General features: G+C 38.3%; 1 protein-coding gene and 1 long non-coding RNA gene across 2 annotated transcripts; one reads left to right on the top strand and one right to left on the bottom strand.

The window, feature by feature from the left end:
- LOC148893340 (uncharacterized) lies at window positions 1-3,871 on the top strand. The gene is made up of 3 exons (XR_016116063.1): window positions 1-125; window positions 922-993; window positions 3,734-3,871. It is a non-coding gene; the product is annotated as an uncharacterized LOC148893340 (long non-coding RNA).
- On the bottom strand, window positions 124-25,582 carry smoc1 (SPARC related modular calcium binding 1). Its single transcript, XM_089005022.1, is given in 16 exon segments — window positions 124-824; window positions 827-929; window positions 3,396-3,429; window positions 3,613-3,860; window positions 5,378-5,483; window positions 6,443-6,525; window positions 6,608-6,800; window positions 9,297-9,377; window positions 10,599-10,688; window positions 13,157-13,204; window positions 14,174-14,224; window positions 15,953-16,052; window positions 16,138-16,250; window positions 19,573-19,656; window positions 19,891-20,056; window positions 25,291-25,582. Coding segments are annotated over 16 exon segments (1,644 nt in total). The 5' UTR covers window positions 25,402-25,582; the 3' UTR covers window positions 124-791.

Below are 25,582 nucleotides of genomic sequence, written 5' to 3'. Positions count from 1 at the left end.
AGCAGAAGACCCCGGGGACACCCTGGTGAGACTACGTCACACAGCTAAGCCTGGGAATGCCTCGCGATCTGCCAGAATGAGATGGAAGAAGTGGCTGGGGAAAGGAAAGAAGTGGCTGGGGAGAGGTAAGTTTGGGCTTCCCTACTGAAGCTGCTGCCCGCGCAACCTGATTTCGGATAAGCGGCAGATAATGGATGGATGGGGGGGGGGGGGGGGGGGTTTCACCATGCAAAAAAATTATACAAAAAAAAAATCAAAAAATATCAAAATCGGTGCTGATAAACTGAACTTCAGCAGTCAGTTTCATTCTGATTCATTGCGCCCGTTTTCTATGTACAAAAAAAAAAATATCCCTCAACAATTGCGAAGAGGAATGGGCAATTCGTGGCGTTTCTTTCAACAACCACGTAAAAAAAAATAGAGTGGATATCTTCCCAACTCCAGTTTCAACACCGATAGACATTTCAATGCCCATAAAAAAAAGTCACGTCGGTCTTTTACAGACCACAAAATTTGACCCCGCGCCACTTCAAAATGCCATTCCAGCACCATCCTTAGACTTAAAAATAAGAATAAAAAAATTGAAACAACTGGTTCATCAAAAAAGACGTCCTAATTGAGAGCCAACGTGCACTTTGGTCGGCTAACGGCTAACGGCTAGGTAGATTATCATTCGAAGAGAAACTAAGTCAAACAAAACGCAAACGTGGGAGGAAATAGTGCAAATATTTTGGCGCTGCTTTGTACTTCTTGTGTTTTGCGCATATATGTGTGTGTGTGTGTGAACCAAGTCAGGAAGTTATTTTCTCTCCGATCAGTCTTAGATTTTTTTTTTTTCACCGTCAAGCGAGCGTGTTGATGCCTTCCTTCTGTGCCCTCTGCTCTCTTCTCGGTTCCGGGAACGTTCTCCTCTCACACCAGGAGATCTGCTGCAATCAGAGCACGGAAAGACGGCCATTAACGACGATGACACGCGCTGATTTCATCACGCAGGTCCGACATGAGGGGATATATGCTATTTGGATGGCTGGCTGGCTAGCTATTAGCTGTGTAGCTAGCTAGATATATATCTATCTGGCAAGCTAGCTATTTATTTGCTATCTATTTCCCTTCAGACTGGCTGGCTAGCTATCTAGCTGGCTATCTATTAGCCATGTGGCTGGGTAGCGAGCAAGCAAGATAGATATATATGTAGCTAGCCATTTGCTATTTATTTCACTTCTGGCTGGCTAGCTATCTCTTAGCTGTATAGCTAGCTAGATATTATCTGGCTAGCTAGCTACTTGATAGCTATATGTATGTATGGCTATATATATATATATATATATATATATAGCTAGATAGCTATTTATTTGCTTTCTATTTGATATCTATTTCCCTTCTGGCTGGCTGGCTGGCTAGCTATGTAGCTGGTTATCTAATAGCTCTATGGCTATCTATTTCCCTTCTGGCTGGCTAGCTTTCTGGCTGGCTAGTTATCTAGCTGGTTATCTATTAACTGTATAGCTAGCTAGATAGCTATTTATTTGCTATCTATATCCCTTCTGGCTGGCTAGCTATCTATTAGCTGTATGGCTGTGTGGCTAGCTATGTATCTATCTGGCTAGCTAGCTATTTGTTTGCCATCTATGTCCCTTGTGGCTGGCTAGCTATCTAGCCGGTTATCTATTAGCTATTAGCAGATGGATTAAGTAGGCTCTTAAAGAATATATTATTAAAACAGACATTCAGAGGCCTGGAGAACAAAAAAAATTATGAGCTTAGATTGCTTACAGATGGCGACCATTATACTGTGTGTGTGTGTGTGTGTGACGGAACATAGCGCGCACGTCGGTATGTGAAAACTTGTGTTTGTAGGCGCGCCCGGCGACATTTTGAACGCAGGTGGATTCTCGGTAGCTGGCGGATTCTACATTTAGCATCTCTCGACGGGGTCGTAAATCTACCATTGAAGTCCACTTTCACTAAAAATTAAACATGACTGCCAACTATTTGCTGCTTTTTAGACATTCAATATGTTAAATATGGTTTTGTTGGTCCCAAAAAAAGCATAAGAGACAACTTGACTCACATTCCATCGCTTTTGGCGTGGGTTTTCCTACCCTGCAGGTTAACTACCCGATTCCACCATTTAGTGCCTATAAAAAAGGTTTATTTGACTATTGACGATAAATAAGAGTTATTTGACGATAAATAAAATGGACATGTGTTTTCAACTTATCCATTCTCACCGTCAGTTCCAACGAGTACAGACATTTTTTTTTTGGGGTGGTCCAATCAGATTTTTTGGCTATGTGGAATCGTTATTCTTGGCTAATGTAGCTTAGCCTTTATGATCAAATGGGACTGTTATTCAGGAATTGAAAATACAGACGCTCCCCTACTTACAAACATTTAAGTTATGAACAACGAACATTTTTGTAGTAACATGTATATTTTCTCCAGTTGTACATATAGATATCTTTATAGAGCATATATTTGATTAAATGTTTATTTTTCAGTACAAACCAATACAGGTTAATGTACAAGCCTTAATTTTATAAATCTGATACTTATAAGCCTTAAACATAAACATGTGTTATTATTATTAGCATTATTATTACATACAAAATATAGCACTGAAGCAACATACGAACAAATTCACCTTACGAACGAATCTCGTTCGTAAGTTGAGGAGCGTCTGTAAGACATACAGCGCCATTCCCGAATTTGGTCGGGTTTTGTTTTTTTAATGCTTGGGTGCCAATAAAGTGCTGACCATGGCCTCTGGAAAAAGGTCCATGTTAGCGCTTTTTTGTCGATTTTTTGATCAACGATAAAAAAATGGATAGCTAAATGAAGAAATAAACAAAAAAAAATAAATGAATAAAGAAATACATAAATGGAGAAATAAATGCATAAATAAAACAAATAAATTAAATACGTAAACAAATTAAATAAGTAAACAAAATGAATAATTACAAATAAATAAACAAACAAACCACCAAAAAATTAATAAAAATACATAAATACAAATATATAAACACAAATAAATGCAAATACACAAATAAATAAACAAACAAAATATTAATAAATAAATGAATAAATAAAGTAAAAAATAAATATCTGTGTGAAAAGGTCATACTGGCAGGTTTGACCTGGGATCTACTTCAACTTATAAAAGGACCCAAATTGTGCATTTCAAAAGGAAAACTGCTTGAGTGTGTGTAGAATTTTCCTACCTTGAAAGAGGCGCTAGCTAGGAAAATTTGAGAGTCTAAACTATGGAGGCGTGACTATTGCGATTAATGCACATATTAATTGGGTTAAAAGAGATCAACTATCACTATAAGCGGAGACATATTAGTAAAAGTAGTAAGCATTAGTCGTTCTTACTGAACGCTTTTGTCCCTTGCCTTGTCCCGTAGTTGCTGCCGGCTGTTGAACCACCTCCAAAAATAAGAAATGAGGGGGTAAAAAAAAAAAAAAATCTGACAGTCTTCCGCATATAAATATCATATTTTTTTAAGATTGAAACCAATGGGAGCATATACACTGAGAACAGCAGAAGCCTCAGAATGGATCCCTGTGGAACACCGCACGACAGTGGCTTACGTGCGTCTAGTCTCTTACCGTCTTTGCCGACTCCGAGGCAGCCCTTGAGCTCGTACAGCGAGATGGCCTTGTCCTTATTCAGGTCGCAGTAGTCAGTGAACTTGCGGGCGCATTTCTTAGGCTTGGCTTTCTTCTTCAGGTACCTCTTGAAGGGCTTCAGCTCCTTTTTGCCGACGTCCTGGCTGCCGTTGGCATCCAGCTGGGTGAAATACCAGTGCACTACCCGTTCCTCCAACGTGTGGCTGGGATCCGGTTCCACGAACCTGCTGGGGAAGGCGGAGTCATTGTCAAAATATTTGTATTTTTTTTATTTTGTCATCTGCAATTAAAACATGTGACTGTTTTGAGAATCATCTGATTCGAATCGGTTCTGCTAGTATGTGTGGGAGTGTGAAATGAAAACCATGAGCTAAGAGACTAGACGCACGTAAGCCACTGTCGTGTGGTGTTCCACAGGGATCCATTCTGGGGCTTCTGCTGTTCTCAGTGTATATGCTCCCATTGGTTTCAATCACTCAAAACTCTTCGCATTTCGAGGAAAAAGCAGTAAGAAGGCAATCGTGTTCGAAAACAAAAGGATTATGAACAAAGGGGACATCAGCTGTGAAATATGCATTGTCTTCGTCCCTTTTAACGTGACATATTTCAGTATCTAATGTACCCTATTTGTTTTCAATAAACAGAACCGTGGGTGTAACATCTCAATTCAGGGGTGAACAAGTCCACAGGACGGGCAAAGGGCGACTGGGACCAAACACTAAATGATTTCTGACAGTCTTCAGCATGGAAATATATTTTCTTAAGATGGAAGCCAAAGGGAGCATGTAGACTGAGAACAGCAGAAGCCCCGGAATTGAGCCTTGTGGAACACCACATGCTAAATAGCACCAAAATCACTCAAGAACGCTACTTGTAATGCCCACCAAATGCTGCAAACGAGTCAACAGTGATCCACTGTATCAAATACTGCAGTTTACAAAAACAAAAACAAAAAAATTACAAAAAAATATATATATAAAAAATCATAAAAAAATAAATAAAATAATAAAATTAAAAAAAATAAAAATAAATAGATAAATACAATTTAAAAATTACAAATAAAAAATTAAAAAATTAAAAAAATTAAAAATTACAAAATTAAAAAAATTACAAAATTAAGACATTAAAAAGTAAAAAAGTAAAAAAGCAGAAAATTTAAAGATTTGAAAAATTTAAAAAAATTAAAATATAAAAAATAAAACATTTAATTTCTAAGCGCCTTTCAAAATTCTCAAGGTCGCTTCACAGTCACAGGATCAGTTCTTCTGTGGGTGAGCAGCGGCAGCTACACGCGCCAGAGTTCACTCAACCCGGAAGTAACTCAGATAGAAAGCTAGCTAGCTAATAGATAGTTAGCTACATAGCTAGCCAGCCAGCTAGACCGCTAATAGATAACCAGCTAGACCGCTAATAGATAACATTCTATTCAGACTTTCAGGTTTTTATTTTGCTTATAAATCAAATGTATTATTATTATTAGCTATCTAGCTGGCTGGCTATCTATGTATATATCCAGCTAGCTGGCTCACTTTCTATCTATTTGAGTGACTTCCGGGTTGAGTGAACGCTGCCGCAATCCACAAAAAAAAACAAACGTATTTCGAAATGTTATATTTTGTACCTTTGACGATACGATAACACCCGTGAAGCACTTTGTGAACGCTCTCTATAAAAAGCGCTACGTACCGGAAATCATGTCTGGCAGTACTTCACAGAAAACAATATGGATTCCCATGTTACCTACCTCCCGCCATTAGAGGGGGCCGCTGAGTTTATGGCTTGAACCATATCTGTGGTTAGGGCGTCTAAAAGGCTCGTAATGAATTCAACTTTTTTCGCCTCGGGGCAACCTGTAAAAAAAAACAAAAAAAAAAAACAGCAATATTAGCATTGTTCAATATTTTGTTTTTAAATTAATGTACTCAAATTCAGTGTATTTCCTTATTTTGAAATACAGTGATACCTCAGCTTACAAACTTATTTGGTCCCCAGAAAGTGTGTGTAAGGCAAAAAGTTCATCTGCCAAACAGTTATTTCCCATAATAAACCATTAAAAATGAGAATAATCCGTTCCCAGGTCCCCATAAAACATACCTTTTGACTAAATAAGCCTTAAAACTACACAAAATATACCTTATTTTATGCATAATAAATGTGCTATTTTACTGTAATGAAAGAAATAAACTGTACTGTATAATAGAGTTGTTTTATTTACCTTTGTGATGGTAGTTGTCAATGCAATGGTAGATTTAGCGTAATGGTACTGGGACAGCTAAGTCACACAAACGCACACCTCGCTTATATTTTTCGATCGTCTTCTGCTTGACCGCATGTTTCTTTTTTGTCCTCTTCGGCTTACCACTAACGTGTCTTTTTCGGTCCCATAATAGCAAAAGTACTCCACTCGATAACAAACCATGGGGTGACGAAAACTAGTCCGCCAGCCACCGTGATCTCCTTCTGCTCGATCGTAATTTTCTTTAATGTTTTAGGCTTAACACTAGCCTGTGGTGGGGTCTTTTTTTTTGGTCCTATAATAGCAAAAGTACTCCACTCGATAACAAACCACATCTGCACTCAAAGAAAGTGGGGGTGGAAAACTAGTCCGCCAGCCACTGTGGCGCTGTGTGGTTTGGTTCGTCCGCCGAAAACTAGTTTATATGCCAAGATTATATTCTCGTGAATTTAATGTTCGTAAAGCGAAAAGTTCGTAAGCTAAAGCCGAGGTATCACGGTATATAAAATAAAATTCAATACATATCCACATCGTCTGATACGAAATACGCCGTGAACGTGGTTTTAATGAGACCTGTCAGGTCTCGGCCCTGGAACAGATCTTCGGCGTCGGCGCTGCGAGAACGTGCGCCGCTGTCACATTCTGGCGTCTGGTATCTGTTGGGATGCGAATCACAAGACAGGAACGGAGTGGGAGAGTGAAAGGCCGAGGCGGCGTGACGTAACAAGTGTTTATTACCTGGTGGAAGTCCCCGGAATGGGTCGTCCGGTGTCAACCAGCACGCACCAGCAGTAGCCGGTGGACTGGTGGCACTGGACAGCTTTGTACAGGCCGCCGGCCTCGCAGTCGGGGATGAAGATGGAGTCACGGGGGTTCTGCCGGGCCTCGTCCAGAGCGCTCTGTCGCTCGTGGTCGCAAGAAGGAACTTTCTCTAGAAGTACGACAGACAAACTCAATGCAAGTTTGAAAAGTAGTCTGGATCACGTGCTGAACTGAGACACACATACACACACATATATATATACACACATATATACACACACATATATATATACACACATATATACACACACATATATATACATACATATATACACATATATACTTACACATACACACAGCTATACATATATATTGACACACATACACACAGCTATACATATATATTGACACACATACACACAGCCTATACATATATATTGACACACATACACACATACTATACATATATATTGACACACACACACATACTATACATATATATTGACACACACACACATACTATACATATATATTGACACACACACACATACTATACATATATATTGACACACACACACACACACACATACTATACATATATATTGACACACACACACACACACACACACACACACACACACACACACACACACACACACACACACACACACACACACACACACACACACACACACACACACACACACACACACACACACACACACACACACACACACACACACACACACAAAAAAAAAAAAAAAAAAATTGACTCAAAGTCGAAAAATAAAAGCGGCATCCAAAATTAGTTTGATCAGGTTTTATGACAAGCTGCAATGACACATAATCAATATTTATCCGGCATCACAACACCGGAATATTTTTTTTCAACTCATTCACAAATGTATTCGGGAATTGGTAAGTATGACGTAAAGCGCCATTCCCGAATTTTGTCAGGTTTTGTTTTTTTTTCCTTGTTTGAGTGCTGCTAAAGCGCTGGTCAGACCTCCGGCAATGTTTTTTTTTATTCTTCCACAAGGGGCAACATTTGCCTTTTGTCCATGTTAGCGCTTAGCTACATCTTCAGCGCTATATAAATCAATATGTCTGCATTTTATTTTGTATATCTGCCCTCATTTCAAGCGCCGATAACTCCAGACCAATATCATTTAGGAATTAACTCTTTTTTTTTTTTGATGAAAGAAGAGAGCATTCCCCTCAGAAAATTATTTTCAGGGATGCGACTGGAAAAAGACGCCGTGTAACGTAATCTCGCGTTGCGCCGATGTATTTTTCTTATTTTATTGCACGACTGGTGTTACTTTTCTTCCCACGACAGAAATAGCAACAGCTCGACCGACACCAATTTTGGCTGTTTGGTTATAAAACGGACAAAAAGATGACGTGCTGAGAACAGACTGGCTCTATTTGATGCATTCCACTCTTCCAAGTGAATTTTTTTCAACGGCGTTCGGTATCCTCACTCAGTCCGAACTTTTTCCTCCTCCTATGTCCGATACCCCCCCTCCCCCTTTCATCCTCAAAGTTTCCTCGCCGGAGTTCAACTCCCTCCCGCCCGCCGCGCCTCCCCAATGGTTTTCAGCTGTTTCATAATCACGGCAAAAATTCTCTCTCAAAAAAAAAAAAAAAAATGAGCAGTGAAAATGAGATGAAACGTTGCGTGCTGGTCAAGATGCGCGTTGGCGTTTGCGTGTAAAAATGAAACCGGGTTGTTTGCAGGAACAATTACATGCCAGGGTTTTACGGGAATAAACAAAGATGGATGACATAGCGGACATGTCAGAATGAACTGGAAAAGAATAGCAACTTTAAAAGATGGGCACTTGCCAAAATGCGAGTTAGTGCGTCGGGATTTTTTTTTAACTCATTCACTGCCATTCATAAATGAATTCGGGAATTAAAAATATGACGTAGAGCGCCATTCCCGTATTGTTCTGGTGCCGGTAAAGCGTTGACCATGGCCTCTGGCAATGTTTTTCCCCTTCCACAAGGGGGCATTTGTCCATGTTAGCGCTTTGTTCTAGCTTCATCTGTTAAAGTGCTACAGAAACCAACATTAGTAGCCTGTTCTAAAAAAAAAAAGTCAGTCAGCAATCTTAGCTAGCTTTCTATCTATTTGAGTTACTTCTGGGTTGGCACGTGTGGCTGCCGCTGCTCACCCACAGAAAAACATCCTGTGACTGTAAAGTGACCTTGAGAGTTTTGAAAGGTGCTTAGAAATTAAATGTATGATAATAGTAATTATTATTATTTGTATGTAATGCATTGTATTTTGGACAGCTGCCCTCATTTCAAGCTCAGATAACTCCATTTATTTATAATTTAGGAATTAACTATTTTTTTCTGATGAAAGAAGAGAGTCTAAGGTTTCTTACGCTGCATTGAATGTTAATAAATTATAATAACAACATTTCATTTATAAGCGCCTTTTAAAACTCAAGGTCACAGGATCGTTTTTTTTCTGCGGGTGAGCAGTGGCAGCCACATGCGCCAGCGGTCACTCAACCCGGAAGTAACTCAGATAGAAAGCTAGTATTATGTGGTCCTAAAACTCAATATTCTGTGGGTCCTGCAATTTGAGTGAAAATGACAAAAACCCTGGACATTTTTGCACATCATCTGGCAGTGAATGAGTTAATCTCACCTTGCTTCCTGGATGTGGAGCTGTTCTGCTTGTTCTCCTTGTAAACCAACTGCTTGATCCATAGGGTGGGGGCGGTTACCTCTGTAGCGACAGACCGATATCATGTTAGCGACGGCAATTATTATTTTAGGCGACAGGTGGCTGCTTTTAGTATGTGGGAGGAAAACGGAACACCCGGAGAAAACCCACGCAGGCACGGGGAGAATATGTTAACTCCACAGAAGTAGGCCAGAGCTGGGATCAAATCCACGATCTCTGCACTGTGAGGTTAAGGTCGTTTTTAATTTACGTTAAAGGACAACCGATACCTCTGGACAAATTGCTTCCATTATTTTTTGTAAAAAATCACTTCAAATGACTTCTACTGAGCGCATTTTACAAAGATTCCACCGCATATTGCTATATTTTACGTTTTAAGACTCGTGCTGAATATTCAGGAAGTCTTGTTTTCGAATTAATGACGATGCACTCAGTGACGTCACGGAGGGAACAGCCCCTGACCGAGAAAGTGACACACAATGCATTTCGGGTACTTTTTTTCATCTGAAAACACTGTTGATGGCGAAATTAGAAGGAAGACAAATAATCGTTGTGTGTTGCACCAAGACTACTATTTGATACTAGTTGACACAAATTCCCAGCGGACAAATCAGCCCATTTCCAACGGAGCTTGTGCGCCATCTTGTGCATTTTCTGGGACGCTACATTGGAGTCCAGACGGCTCGAATTGATACGGAAGGACTTCTTTAATCGATTGCAAACATGTATGCTTTCCTCTTCAGAACTATTTGAATCATATTCATAATTGGATGAGTAACAAGAAAGCATCTTCTCTGAATCTGAATTCTCTGAAGCCATTGTTTTGATTCTGGAGCAAGGCAGTGTGTGGCCAATAGTGACATCACGAACAAGGGGGCGGGACTTGCTGAATCTCGCCATTTCTGAGCGCATTTTGTGGCAATTTTGGGACAATAAGTCATTTTTATTAGTGCTTTGCATTTGACTAAAAATATCAGCCTGCGTGATTTGCGTATTTTAGATGCTATAAAACGTTTTTCCTGATATCAGTTAGGAGACAAAAAAATGGTGTCGGTTGTCCTTTAACAAAGTGACGACACAATCCACAAGCGATCAGATGACCATTTTTGGCTCGCTGCTGATGGGGCGTTAAAAGTTTGGCTTTAATTTCCTGAATATGAGCTTCAAACTATTTTCTTTTTGTTTCCGTTGTCTGTGGCAGTTAAGCGATTCAATAATTACATAACATAAAATAAAATAAAAAAAAAACTTGAGGACCCTTACCGTAGCCTTCGGCTGGGACGAGGGTCTCCACGGTGGCCGTAGGTTTGGAGCCGTCGTCTGGATTGAGGGTGAGAAAGAAACGGAAAGAGACTACCATTATTGAGGTTAATACAATCTACTCTCCACAAGTGTTGAATGGTTGGGATTTGCACAAGGCCCCCCCCCCCCCATCAAGGCCAAGGTGGACACAAAAAAAACGGTCAAGCGCATACACAAAAGCACACCCGCAGAAGAAGAGAACAAAGCACAACCACCCGCTTGTTGGAAATGTCCTTCACATTCACTCGCGGAATGAAATAGTTCTCACACTGACATCAAACAGCCATACATTAACACAACTTTTTTTTTCTGATAAGACCAAGAAGACTCACACACACATAAGAACCCCACGGCTGCCCCCCCCTCAACCCACACACACCCACATATTAGTAAAGACCACCCACTCTTAATAAAAGTGGGTAATAATAAAAAGTGTCATCGTGGTCTGGTCAAATCATGTTGACATTATGTCTTTTTCTCAATTCTGTACCCCCCGCCCCAGCCCGTCAATAAAATGCTTCTCCAAATAAAAAAAATATAACTTTGAACTAAAAAAAAAAACTACTAAACGCCATCATCATTTCCAGTAAACTTAATTCTTACTTGGTTTTTTGTTTGGCTGTGACTTCATTTTCTTTTTTTAATATTCTAATCTTTTATTACCAGGCAAGTGGTAGGTGTGGGGCTCCAAAAAGATATCTAGCTAGCAAGCTTATCTGGAGAAATAGCTAGCTAGCTAAGATAGCTAGCTAAATACAATAGCTAGCCAGATAAGAATGCTAGCTAGCTAAATAAGATCACTAGCTAGATAGACAAAATAAAAAAACAACAGCAAAAACATGGCTTTTATTCGTAGCAAACTTTTGTTTTCTTTTTTTTTATATTTACTTACTATATATACTAGCCAAGTGGTAGGAGTATGGCTTCAAAATGATAGCTAGCAAGCTACATTAGCTGGAGAAATAGTTAGCCAGCTAGATAAGATAGCTCGTGAGCTTCGCGGGCGAAACAGCTTGCTAGATAGATAAGAAATAGCTAAATACAGCTACCTAGATAAGATAGCTACCCAGATAGACAAAATTAAAAAAACAAAACTGCTGTAACTTTAAAAAAAAAAAAGGCTTTTATTTGTAGCAAACTTTGTTTTATATTTTGGTCTTTTTTTACCAGCCAAGTGGTAGTGGTGTGGCTTCACAAAGATACCATACTTAGTTGGGGAAATAGCTAGTTAGCTAGATAAGATCGCGAGCTAGATAAGAAAGCTAGCTAGATAAGAAAGCTAGCTAACTCAGCTGGAGAAAAAGCTTGCTAGCTAGATAAGATAGATAGCGAGCTTCGCTGGAGAAATTGCTTGCTAGCTAGATATGATGCATAGCAAAATACGATAACTAGCTAGATAGCTAGCTAGATAGACAAAAAAACAGTTGCAACTTAAAAAACAAGGCTTTTATTTGTGGCAAACATTTTTTTTTTTTTTTTTGGTCTTTTTTTTTTAATCAGCCAAGTGGTAGGATTGTGGCTTCACAACAATAGTTAGCGAGTTTAGCTGTAGAAATAGCCAGGTAGCTCGATAAGATGCCTAGCTAGATAAGATAGCTAGCAAGCGTCGTTGGAGAAATAGCTTACTAGCTAGATAAGATAGCTAAATACGATAACTAGCTAGATAAGATAGATAGCAAGCGTCGTTGGAGAAATAGCTTACTAGCTAGATAAGATAGCTAAATACGATAACTAGCTAGATAAGATAGATAGCCAGATATACAAAATAAATAAAAATAAATAAAAAAACAGTTGTAACTGTGGCTTTTATTTGTAGCACACCTTTTTTTCAGTTTATATTTTTTTTTTTTTTTTACCAGGTAAGTGGTAGGGGTGTGGCTTTACAAAGATAGCTAGCGAACGTAGCTGGAAAAAAGCTAGTTAGCTAGATAAGATAGTTAGCTGGATAAGATAGCTAGCCAACTCAGCTGGAGAAATAGTTAGCCAGCTAGATAAGATCGCTAGCTATGTTATGAAAGGCGCTTAGAAATCAAATGTATTATTATTATTATATAGCTAGCAAGATAAAACAGCTAGCTAAATAAGATAGCAAGAAACAAAATGAAACAGTTGTAACTTAAAAAAAACATGGCTTTTATTTGTAGCATACATTTTGGGCAGAAGTTGAGGGATTCTTTGGAATTTTAGCTTTAAAAATTAAAGTCATAAAATGAATCTGACAAGGCGCGTCTTACGTAACCTTGATTGCTCTCCCCCCCTTGGAAAATACTCACCCACATGTTGCTTTGGAGCATCTGGAACATTCCTTTAGGAAGCAATTGAGTTAAAAACAAAGCACAGACAACCGATATTGGATTTACACAAACTAGAAAGAAAAATATAAGGTCCTGAGATCAATTCTGGTGTTGTTTCGACGTTAACACACTGCATCTCAAACCAGAGCCTATCACTTTCTTTTGGTCATTTGACTACATCTGAAGATAACTAAAGAAAAATAAAAAATGTCAAGCGCAGCTCACCTTTTCGCCCGGTGTTTGCCATCCCAGGAGGTCTGTCGGTCACGGACCCTGCGGAGCGAAAATGTAGATGTTTTCAAACGGTGTTAGAAAGTTTATCCAAACTTAGCTTGTTGCGTCTTTTGAGGTGTGTTTGTGTATAGACATGCGTCCAATTCTGGAACTAGCGATATAGCTTAGACGCAATCTTTTGTCATCTGGTAAACATGCAATTACGTTGAACTAAGTTGAGGTGCTTCAGATCAACCAAAGTCATGTTTTCACAACCATCTCGTGACATCTTATAGACATTTAGAAACATTTTATTGTGTGAGACTAATGACTCTCCTCTTTCATCTAGAATTGCTTCATGTCATCACAAAGAGGGTACAGCAAGTCCTGAAGAATGAATGAGTCTGTGTCTTTGTGTTGTCATCTTATTATTAATTATTATTATTATTATTATTATTATTATTATTTTCCCCAAGATGGCGGCGCGTGAACGCGCAGTGGCTCCTCTCTCCCGGCAAATTGGCGTTTTCGTGTTTATTATGTTTACGTCATTATAAGTGCCTTTCACACTGGGTCCTAGATAGAGGACAGTAATTTTCTGTGCTGTATGTCATGCATATTAGCATATTAGACAATAAAGCTGACTGACTTTGAACAGCCCCAAAATCTACCACATTATTTTTTTTTTTTTTTAATCAATAGATCAAAGCATGTTACATTTCATTCAATACATATTTAAAATGTCATTTTACGGAACATCTGGAATATAATAAACTGGAAGTAGTTCAGTATGTATCCAAGTGTGCTATTTGCAAGCGCATTACAACCCAAGTTCCGATCGCCATGTTGTCAAATGGGGGGAAAAAAAAAACTCAAAATGGCGACATGTTAAAAATCAAGTCGACAGTTTGCAGTCGAGGTCATGCAGGCGGCGACATGCTTCGCGGATGCAAAGAGTAAAAAGTAGTAGAAAAAAATAAAAATAAAAATGACGAGCCGTCGCGATTTGTGGAACGTAAGATGTACTACCTGTCAATGCGCTCGTCCCGCCGTGTGTTCCCAAAAATTCATGGAAGTTTCCTGCGAATGTATACGGGGCACATGATTGATGCCTGTCACATCAGGTCTAGTATGTGTCGGTGAATAGCATTCGCTGGTTGGAGGAAAACGTGAACGCTTGCCGGTAAAATTTGTGTTTCCGCGGTATCGCACTGCCTTACACGGGATTTATCAGAAACCACCCCAATTGAACTTTGACCTATTTTGTGTTGTTTTAAAGGACAACCGACAATTTTTTTGGTTTCCTAACTGACATGAGAAAAACGTTTTATAGCATCTAAAATACCCAAAACAAGCAGGCTGATATTTTTAGTCAAATGAAAAGCACCAATAAAAATGAGTTAAAGTGTCCCAAAACTACTTCAAAATGACCTCAGAAAGTTTCAGAAGGTCCCGCCCCCTTGTTCGTGACGTCACGCCAGGACATCTTGCCTTGCTCGAGAATCAAAACAATGGCTTCAGATTTGGAGAAGACGCTTTCTTGTTACACATCCACTTATGAATATGATTCAAATAGATCTGAAGAGGAAAGCATAAATGTTTGCAATTGACTAAAGAAGTCCTTCCGTGTCAATTTTAGGCGTCTGGACTCCGATGTAGCGTCCCAGAAAAAGCACAAGATGGCGCCCAAGCTCCATTGGAAATGGGCTGCTGGGAATTTGTGTCAACTAGTATCAAATAGTAGTCTTGGTGCAACACACAACGATTCACCATGGCGTTATTTATGAGTTTTCCTTCTAATTTCGCCATCAACAGGAAGTTTTCAGACCAGACAAAGTACCCAAAAATGCCTTGTGTGTCGCTTTCTCGGTCAGGGGCGTTCCCTCTGTGACGTCAATGTCAGGCATCGTCATCAACTCAAAAACAAGACTTCCTGAATATTCAGCGCAAGTCTTAAAACATCAAATCTATTAGTTAGCTAGCTTCTATCTGAGTTACTTCCGGGTTGAGTGAAGGCATATCTAGCTATTTGTTAGCTATCTATTAGCTAGCTAGCTTTCTATCCATCTCTCTCTGAGTTACTTCCGGGTTGAGTGAAGGCCTAGCTAGCTGTCAGCTATCTATTAGCTAGCTAGCTTTCTATCCAAGTTACTTAGCTATCTAATAGCCAGCTAGCTTTATATCTGAGTTACTTCCGGATTGAGTTAAGGCCGAGCTAGCTATCTGTTAGCTAGCTAGCTTTCTATCAGAGTTACTTCCGGGTTGCGTGAACGCTGGCCTGTGCGGCTGCCTCTGCTCACCCACAGAAAACCTTATCCTGTGACTGAAAAGTGACCTTGAGAGTTTTGAAAGGCGCTGATAAATGAAATGTATTATTATTATTCTTACATGTGACAATATTCTCCCATTTTCTTCAAGAGGATAGCGAAGCTTTTTTTTTTCTGTACGACTTTTTTACGATCCTCCGCAAAATATACGCAAAGTGATTTTTGCAGCCAGCCGAAAGCAGATTGCGCATACAAAAAAAAGCCATTTTGTAACAGTAGTTAGCATAAGCCTTTAGCGCTTCGTTACGGAAATAGGTTGCAAAATGTAGCCCAGTTTTGCCCACATGCGAATTTTCTACTCATCACCACATCAACAATTCAATTTGTGCTGCTTATTCGAGTCATTTTTAGAGAGGATAAAGAATATATGCCTGTGTGCTATGTGATATTATTGATCTGTGTGTGTGTTTTTTTTTTTTTTAGAAGTTTTGAAAAACCAACCGGACCACACAAATGAGCCTTCCGACGTTTTCGGCCGTACCTGAACACACCGGAGTCCTATTGTGGACCGAGGAGCCGCTCACCGGCTTTCCGTCGGCGGTGACGCACCAGCAGTAGCCTGTCAGAGTGTGACACTGCACCTGCGAAACAACACAAAGCCACGGTTACGATACTTCGGGGAAATGACCCTTTCGTTCGGACGTCGTCGTCGTCGTCATGGCAGACCTGAGCAAACGATCCGTCCTCGTTGCATTCGGGGACAAACATGGATTCTTGTGGTCTTCGGGCTTGCCCCAAAGCCTGGCTCCTTTCCGCGCGACATTTAGACTGACCCTCATCTGGAATCAAATGGGATTTTAAGTGACCTGTGGTACTTGCCCGGACAAAATTGGAGTTAAAAAATTCTTTTGGAACCAATTAATTTCGTAAGGAGAGCTAGCCAGTGTATAGCTCTCCAGTTATGGGACAATGAGACTTACCAAGACAAACAGAAGATGAATTCAGACATTTAGTTCTTTAACTTAACATGGCACACGTTTGGTTGTTGAAAGGGGAAGTCTGGTTAAGAATTTTCGGTAAAATAATAATTTCATTTATAAGCGCCTTTCAAAATAAAACAAAGTATGCTCTCAGCGGCTCCTTTAGTCGATAGAACGTATTCTCCTTCAAATTTATGTTTTTAATGGTCCTACGTGGGCAGCCATTTAAGTTTTCTTTTTGTTGTTTATTTATGTATTTCTTTATCTATTTATCTAACAATTAGCACATTCACCAATTTATTTATACCTGTATGTATTTATTTTGTGTCATATTAACATGACATCCCAGTTTCTCTTAACCAATCATGGCTCAGCTTTCATTTATTCATTTATGTATTAGTTTATCAATTTATGTATACGAATTTTTATTTATTTATGTACTTATATTTATTTAATTGTTTTATTTTTTTTATTTATTTATGTATATCTATTTGTGCCGACTTAACATGACATCACAGTTGCTTGGGCTAACGACCAATCGTGGCTCAGCTTTCATTTATTTACATTTATTTTTTTATTTGTTTATCAATTTTGTGTTGTCATATTATTTGTTATTATTATTATTATTTTTTTTTTTACTTTGTTACTTCCGGGTTGAGTGAACGCTAGCTCGTTTGGCTGCCGCATTTGGCAGCCACTGCTCACCCGCAGAAAAAAATACTCTGACTGTAAAGGGTCCTTGAGTTTTGAATGGCGCTTATATATGAAATGTATTATTAACTTATTTACTTATTTAATTGTGTTTATGCATTTATCAATTGACAAATTTATTTATATCTATTTTTATCAATTCACATCTATTGTGTGTCAACTTAACATGACATCACAGTTGCTCAGGGATAACGACCAATCACGGTTCAGCTTGCAAACATCACATGAGCAAACTGAGAAAACAGCCGTTATTGATCAAACCAAAGCAAAAACCCAAAACAATCAGCTTTTCTGATTGTTTCCACTCTCTATTTGGTTATATTATGTTTAAAAGTCCAGGCAACCGAGATGAGTTCAGACCGCGAGACGCCGAAATTAATCAAAAGATGAAACAAAGCAGAGCCGAGAACGTCTGATCCTTTTGCCCGGAGATTTTAACGGAACAAAACTGCGTCTTATGCAGTTTGACCCCCCCCCCCCAAAAAAAAATGGATCTGGTGCGAGGTGCTGTTTTTCCTAAAGGTCAAGGTGGGGGTGGGGTGGGTGGGGTTAGCGGGACAGATGGGTAAGCAGATGCCAAGTTCCGACCTTTTTACTCCACACTGATCAATCTGCCAGTGAATGATGGGAGGTCTGCGAAAAATTACATGGAGGCTAAAAGGCGGAAAATCAAAGACATCTTCTCGATCGCTCCACTTTGTTGTTGTTGTTTTTTTTTTTTTTTTTGCTCTTTGCCCAAGCTAACGACGTCTGTTGCCTGAGTTGAAAGGAGGACTTTGATTCGGATGGAAAGTAAATACACACACACACACTAAAGTCTCGTTATATCGATATTGGTTATATCGATAGTACTGCTTATTACGATACTATTTCTATGAACGCAAGGTGAAAATTTACATGCCGCAGGATTGGATATATCGATAGTCCGGTTATATCGATATTTTTCGGACTCCCGAGAATATCGATATAACGAGACTATATATATATATATATATATAACGAGACTATATATATATATATATATATATATATATATATATATATATATATATATATATATATATATATATATATATATATATATATATATATATATATATATTATATATATATATATAAATAAAGGCAGGCAAAACAGGTTAGGCAACTTTCGCAATGCTGATGAGGGTCGTTATGCTGATGAGGTGATACCGGGGGGAGTGGGGGTAATAGGCCAATCGTTAGTCAGGAATGTAGGAACAATCAGTGGGGCCACAGGGGGGGTCCCGCGCCCCCCCCCCCCCCAATCTGAGAGTAGGGACCTATCATAGCTGTGTCCGGCGCCACCAGGTCTGGACATTAGGGATATATAAATGGGGCCGATACGACCAGTCAGACTTTAGTTCGCTGACGAAGCCTCTTGGATAGGAGGCGAAACGTCCGAAACCTTCACTTTTGTACAGATGACGGCTGAAGAAACCTTCTCATCGATGGACCACTCCTGTACGACTGAGAGCTTACACAGACATATATAAATAAATAAATAAAAACACACACACAAGTCGTGTCTATGGAAAGAAAGTTTAACATTGTCTTCTTGATTTTTAACCAAGGTGTATTGTTTCAATTCTGCCATTTTTTTTGTTTGGAATAAGTAAAATTGTTATTTATTCATTTTTTTTTTTTTACTTTGTTACTTCCGGGTTGAGTGAACGCTGGGGTGTGTGGCTGCCGCTGCTCACCCACAGAAAAAAAAAATCCTGTTACTGTAAAGTGTCCTTGAGAGTTTTGAAAGGCTCTTATCAAATAAAATACAGTGAAATAAAAATAATAATAAAATAATTAATCAATAATAAATAAAAATAATAATAAACAAAAAAAAATTAAAAATAAAAAAATAAGAATAATACATTATTATTCAAACAAACATGTATAGCATTGAAGGCTTTTTATATATATAAAAAAAAATAACAGACAATTTAGTATGTAAATCCATTATGCTTATTTTTCGAGGCTTGGAAAGGTTTTTTATTTCTCCATAATTGACATTCATTTAATTTAAACATTTAAATTAAATATGGTTAATATATAAAAATAACACATTATTTTCTCCAAATTAAAAAAAAAAAAGCATCTTAGATTCATTGACAATTTCTAATTTCATATTGTCAAGTTTTTTTTTTTTTTGCAACTATATATTTTTTTCAGATTTGGTCCAATTTTTATTTTTTTTTTAAATTAACAGCAGTTTTTGTATTAAATTGTATATTTCTCAATGAATTGTTTATTTTTAACTATGTTTCCACTATTGCAATCCCTATGTTAAAAAAATGTTTTTTTCATTTTTTTTTTTTAGCTTTTTACTTTATTTGTGCATTGACTTTTTATTGTTTAGTTTTTAAACGCAAGAAATTGAATAATATATATCCATTCACCAGTTTGACCTAGAAATACTTTATGATTTGTGTTTAAAATACCCTTCAGCGCTTACCTGTTTGCACGGCGTCCCTACTCAGAGATGGCAGCGTAGGAGGAAGCACCACCGCTGACTGCTCGACTTTGGCCCAGTTTCTTCCTGAAAGCCAAAACGTGGCCATTAGCTCATGACTGCCGCCCGGTGGACAGGAGGCCATTAAAACGCCACTTTTTCTTATTTATGATTTAGCAGCGAGTTATTGCTTTCACTTTTTTTGAATCAAAATTTATATTGTAGAAATAACACAGCACACCTCCAAATCCTAAAAAAAATAACAAAAAATGTTGAAAAAAAAAAAAAACTCTGCGTGCTATTCTATTGTTAAAAAATCACCTCGACAGCGGCCGCGGTGCGCCAAAGTCAGCGTCTTATCTTTGCAGCGCGCCCTCTGTAGCTCGCATCCGTTCTCATAGCTACGACCATCCGATCCGCACACTGCCTTGCCTTGCGGTCGTGTGCAGGTGCCGCCGCAGTGATTGTCTCTGTCGCCAATTAGCCACTAAAAACATAGAAATGAACAAGAGTGATAACGAATGGACGTACATCTGTGATTGGCTATCATCAAAATACCCCAAGGATGAAGAATTTTTATATTCCACATTTTTACAGCATATTTCTTGCCATGGTCACATTATGCAAAGCCCCCAACTAACTAAAAAAAATCATTAAAGTAAAAAAATAAAAATAAACAGTTAAAACATTTGAGCATTAAAAAAATAAAAACAATAAAATTCATAACATTTACAAAAACTAAAAACTAACTAAAAAACTAATTAAATAAGTACAAAATGAAATATTACTAATCAATTCAAAAGATTACAAAAATGTAAAAATAATTAGAACATTAAGAAATTAATTTTAAAATGTTAAAAAAAAAAAAAAAATACATTAAAACAAATGAAATTAATATTTGAAAAAAATGAAACATTAAAAATTCTAATCAATCATTAAGAAAAAAGAAAAAAATATTAAAACATTGCAATTAAAAATAAAAAAAATGCACAACTTGTACATATTAAATTTTAAAAGTAAACATTAAAAATTCAATACATTAAAAAAAAAAAATTCAAAAATGAACATTTGTTTTTAAATAAACAATTACAAAATTAAAACTTTAAAAATTGTCAAAAAAACAACCAGATAGTATCAGAAAAAAAGTCTGCCTTGATCCCAATTTCATAAAATCTCCATTATTTGACAATTCGCTAATTTTGTCAGTGAATTCAGCAAAGCATCACCAGTAAAGTGTCAGATAAAAGCTCCACAATGATTGGCTGGCCTATGTTGTCTGCAACTGCATTGTATCATAAAGTCACTTTATTTACATCATTTATGGCTTGATGGAATTGCTGTTTGGAAGGAGAGGCGCATTACATGAGGACTATAATTAAAGTAATAAATTGTGCTGTAAAATAAAGTTTTATTGACCTTTTTGATGGTCGTTAATGGCTTATGGAAGGAGAGTCACCTTCCATAAGGACTGTTGGTAACTTAACCTCTGGTGCTGTTCGGTCGCGTGCTTCCGCCGAAGATCACTCCGCCGGCCGTGGTGGTGGTGGGTGTGTATTATGAAAATAGTGCTTATAAGGTTTTTCATAAATTTGACGTTTGTAAGACGAAAAGTTTGTAAGATAAGGTGTTTGTAAGTTGAGGTCTCACTGTAGTTGTCAAAATACAGTCAAGCGGCGTATTTAGTGCAGTCTCCGTCGGTCCTGCGTCATCAGTCGGTGAGTCAGCAGACATTAAGACGCTTTGAGAGAAGGTGGAAAAGCGTTTTACCGGTTGACAGTTTACTTTCGAGCCAGAAAGTCAACCGACTGAACCAACGCCATCACCACTGACTCAGCGCCTTAATGGACGCAGCCCTTTTTGTACCTACGCATGGATAAAAAAAAACGATAAAAAAAGACTAATTTGATCTAAAGTAAAAATGTATTATTTTAATAAAAAAAAATTGTAAGCGCCTTTCAAAACTCTCAAGGTCACTTTATAGTCACTGGATCAGTTTTTCTGTGGGTGAGCAGCGGCAGCCACACGCGCCAGCGTTCACTCTACCCGGAATAACTCAAATAAATAAAAAGCTAGCTAGCTAATCGATAACTAATAGATAGCTAGTTTATAGATGGCAAATGGATAGCTCGCTAGGTAGCCAGCTAGATCGCTAGCTAGATGGCCAGAGATAGCCCGCCAGCCAGCTAGAAAGCTAGCTAGATAGATAGATAGCCAGCAAGCCAGCCATATAGCTAGCTCATTAAAAGCAAATAGCTAGCTAGCTTTTAGTCCTTTTCCTTTTCCACAAGGGTGCAGCATTTCCCGTTTTTCCATGTTATCGCTTTGTTCCTGCTTCAGCTGTTGTTAAAGCGCTATATGAACCAATATGTATGTATTGCATTGTATTTTATTTTGGACATCTGCCCTCATTTCCAGCTCACATAACTCCAGACCCATATAACTTAGGAATTAACTCATTTTTTTTCCTGATAAAAGAAGAGCGTCTCAGGTTTCTAACGCAGTATTGAAGGTTTATGTCATCCTAAAACTTAATATTCTGTGGGTTCTGGAATTCAAGTGACAATGACAAAAAACCTGGCACTGGGGTGGACACATTTTTTTTTGCACATTGTCTGGCAGTGAATGAGTTAAAGTGATGATATAAATGTACCAGAAAATATTCAAGAGGCAACAATGAGCACCACACTCCTGAAATGAACCCGCCGAAGCTTCTAGCATCAGGAAAAGGCAAATGTCAGATCTGGTTTTCATTATCCTGATTAGAACGGCAGACAATTGAGCATGAAAAGGCATTTACCCAAGCTGAACTCGTGTGATTGGTCACCGATGGACTCGGCGTCCAGAACATCTGCCAATAGTACGTAAAAAAAAACCGTCTCACTCCCCCCCCCCCAAAAAAAAATAAAAAATAAAATAAAAGTGAACCTAGGTGGAGGTACTGCTTTAATAATAATAATACATTACATTTTAAGTGCCTTTCAAAGCTCTCAGTGACACTTTACAGTCACAGACAAGCATAGGTACTATCATAAATAATATACAATCACAAATAGCCAGTCAGCTAAACAGCTAATAGCTGGCTAGCTAGCTAATGGATAGCAAATAAATAGCCAGATAGCCAACAGCTAATAGCCAGCCACCTAGCTAATGGATAGCTAATAAACAGCCAGCTGGCCAACAGCTAGCCAGCTAGATAGCTAATAGCTAGCCAGCTAGCAAATGGATAGCTAATAAATAGCTAATAGATAGCCAACAGCTAAACAGCTTACAGCCAGCCAGCTTGCGAATTGGTTCCCAGAATTTTCTATTTGCATGATTCCGGGTTGAGTGAATACTGGCGCATGTGGTTGCCACTGCTCACCCACAGAAAAACTGATCCTGTGACTGTAAAGTGACCTTGCGAGTTTTGAAAGGCGCTTAGAAATTACATGTATTACAGTGAGACCTCAACTTACAAACTTTTTGTCTTACAAACGGCAAATTTATGAAAATTAAACCTTATAATAAGCACTATTTTCATAATACGCACCCACCATGGCCGGCGGAGTGATCTTCGGCGGAAGCACACGACCGAACAGCACCAGAGGTTAAGTTACCAACAGTCCTTATGGAAGGTGACTCTCCTTCCATAAGCCATCAACGACCATCAAAAAGGTAAATAAAACTTTATTTTACAGCATGGTTTATTTCTTTAATTACAGTCCTCATGTAATGCGCCTCTCTTTCCAAACAGCAATTCCCTTTGACCTTCGACCTCCAACCCCATAAATATAAATAAAGTGACTTTATGATACAATGCAGTGTATTTCTTTCATTACAATACAATTGCACATTTATTATACATAGAATAAGGTATGTTGTGTGTAGTTTTAAGGCTTATTTAGTTGAAAACTATATTTTATGGAAACCTGGAAACGGATTATTCCCATTTTAATCGTTTCCTATGGGATTTTTTTTGAGATACACACTTTTCACTTTACACACTGTCTGGGAACCAATTAAGTTCGTAAATTGAGGTCTCACTGTATTATTATTATTATTATTATTGTGATCCTCCCTGTCAAAATTCCGACAACAGGGCCAAACTTTCTCTCAAGGCGTACCTCATTTACTACACCCCTTGACCCTCCCACCCCCGCCGCAAAAATAATGCTCGGCAGCTTGAGTAGCAACGTAGCGTTTCACCCCGTCTTAAAACTTCCCGTTATCCCATTCGAGGGGGGAAATTCCGGGCACAGATTGCATCACAGAAGAAGCGTATTGCCTTTCACTTTTATTTGGGAACAAAACAAATGTTGCCTTCAAGTGCCTTTCGTGTACCCTGACACAGTTTTTCCCCCCTGTCTCCAGATTGGCCACCAAACGCAACGACATCGGCATTATTGTTGCGTTTGAAGGCCGGCGGATAGAGTTACACAAGTGCAGGGGGGTGGGGGGGGTCGAGTGAATCGAATTTTTAGGTTGTGAAATTGATTCAGTATGTGACAAAAATATGACAGCTGACCAAAAAATGCTATTGTGACATTTGCATTCATTTTAATGGCCGCTGTTATCAAATGACATTGAGTACTTTTTTTTCGAAGAGAGAAGAGTCTTGGTCAACTTTTGTTTACGCATGAATATACGCTTATATGCATTATTATTATTATTAAATTAAATAATAATAAAAACAGATTAACTATGGCCAGCAGAAGGCAGCCTTGGGTATTTTTGGGGATGAGATGGTCATGTAACTAAACTATGCTTGTCGCTTGCCTAGAAAATCATAATAATAATAATAATAATAATACATTTTATTTATAAGAGTCTTTCAAAACGCTCAAGGTCACTTTACAGCAGGGGTCTCAAACTCGCGGCCCATTTGGTACCGAACCGCACAGAAAGAATAAATAATTTACATAATTTCCATTTTATTTATTATCCGAGTCCGAACCATGTTTTATTTTGAAAAATGAAAAATTACCAGATTACATACGTCTATGACTTACTCTTGACGCATGTCAAAACGCTTGTTGCATATGTTGTTGTTGGCGCCATGTTACCAGGACTCTGATAATAAAGTTATATAAAAATACACAATGGATTCACGTTTGTTATTCTATTTAAAAGAAAGAAAAAAAAACAGTTTCCATGCCTGTCGTATCATTTTATTTTGTTGTATTTATCCGCCGATCCGTGAAAATATTGTCTGACATTAAACCGGTCCGTGGAGCAAAAAAAGGTTGGGGACCACTGATTTTTTTTTTAATGGATGCGCTGCGGACCCCAACCGCTAGATGGGAGCATTTAACGTCACAACACTGGTCACGATCAATTCACGCAACAATTGTCATTTGTAATTCTTAACTAATTTATTAAATTGATGACAATAAACCAAATCACATTTATTATAGATAAAAAATTGGATTTATAAGTTAAATTTATTACAAATGAAGACTTTTTTTAATCAGACGGTTTATCGATGTCTAATAGTGTTGTTAACGTCGTCACTTGCAATCGCTTTTGTTCACTATGACATAAAATTCTACCAATTAAGTCTGCCAAAAGTATAAGTCTACAAGTTTAAAAAATCACATCATCACAATAATGCAAACAAATTTGTAGTATCATCACTTCATCTACGGACATACATGTAGACTGCACTTCTTCAGCGCGGACCTTACCCCCCCATACACACTTTGTAAATACATAAAATACACATAGTATATACTGTATACTCACCCTGCTTGCTGGCTTGTTGTGGCCGGCGTTGACGTGAGGCAGGTAGCACAGGATCAGCAAGGACACCATGAGGTGACAGCAACAGGTCGCTGCAATGCGCCAAGACAACATGGCAGCAGCGGTGTTTCAGATATGTTCTTCGTCTTCTTATTCCTCGTGTCAGCAGTCACATAATAGTGACACGCGTGGGACGACCGTTGCCGCCAACAGTTGTTGATTGAAACGAGTGCTCGCTTGTGTCCACAGATTGACTCTCTTCTTTCCTCTCGACTCGCCCACGAGTTTTCATTAC

The sequence above is a fragment of the Hippocampus bargibanti genome, linkage group LG09 (assembly GCF_051943395.1).
Source record: "Hippocampus bargibanti isolate YZ-2025 linkage group LG09, ASM5194339v1, whole genome shotgun sequence".
Taxonomy (NCBI): Eukaryota; Metazoa; Chordata; class Actinopteri; order Syngnathiformes; family Syngnathidae; genus Hippocampus; species Hippocampus bargibanti.
This window is presented reverse-complemented; position numbering and strand designations above follow the sequence as displayed.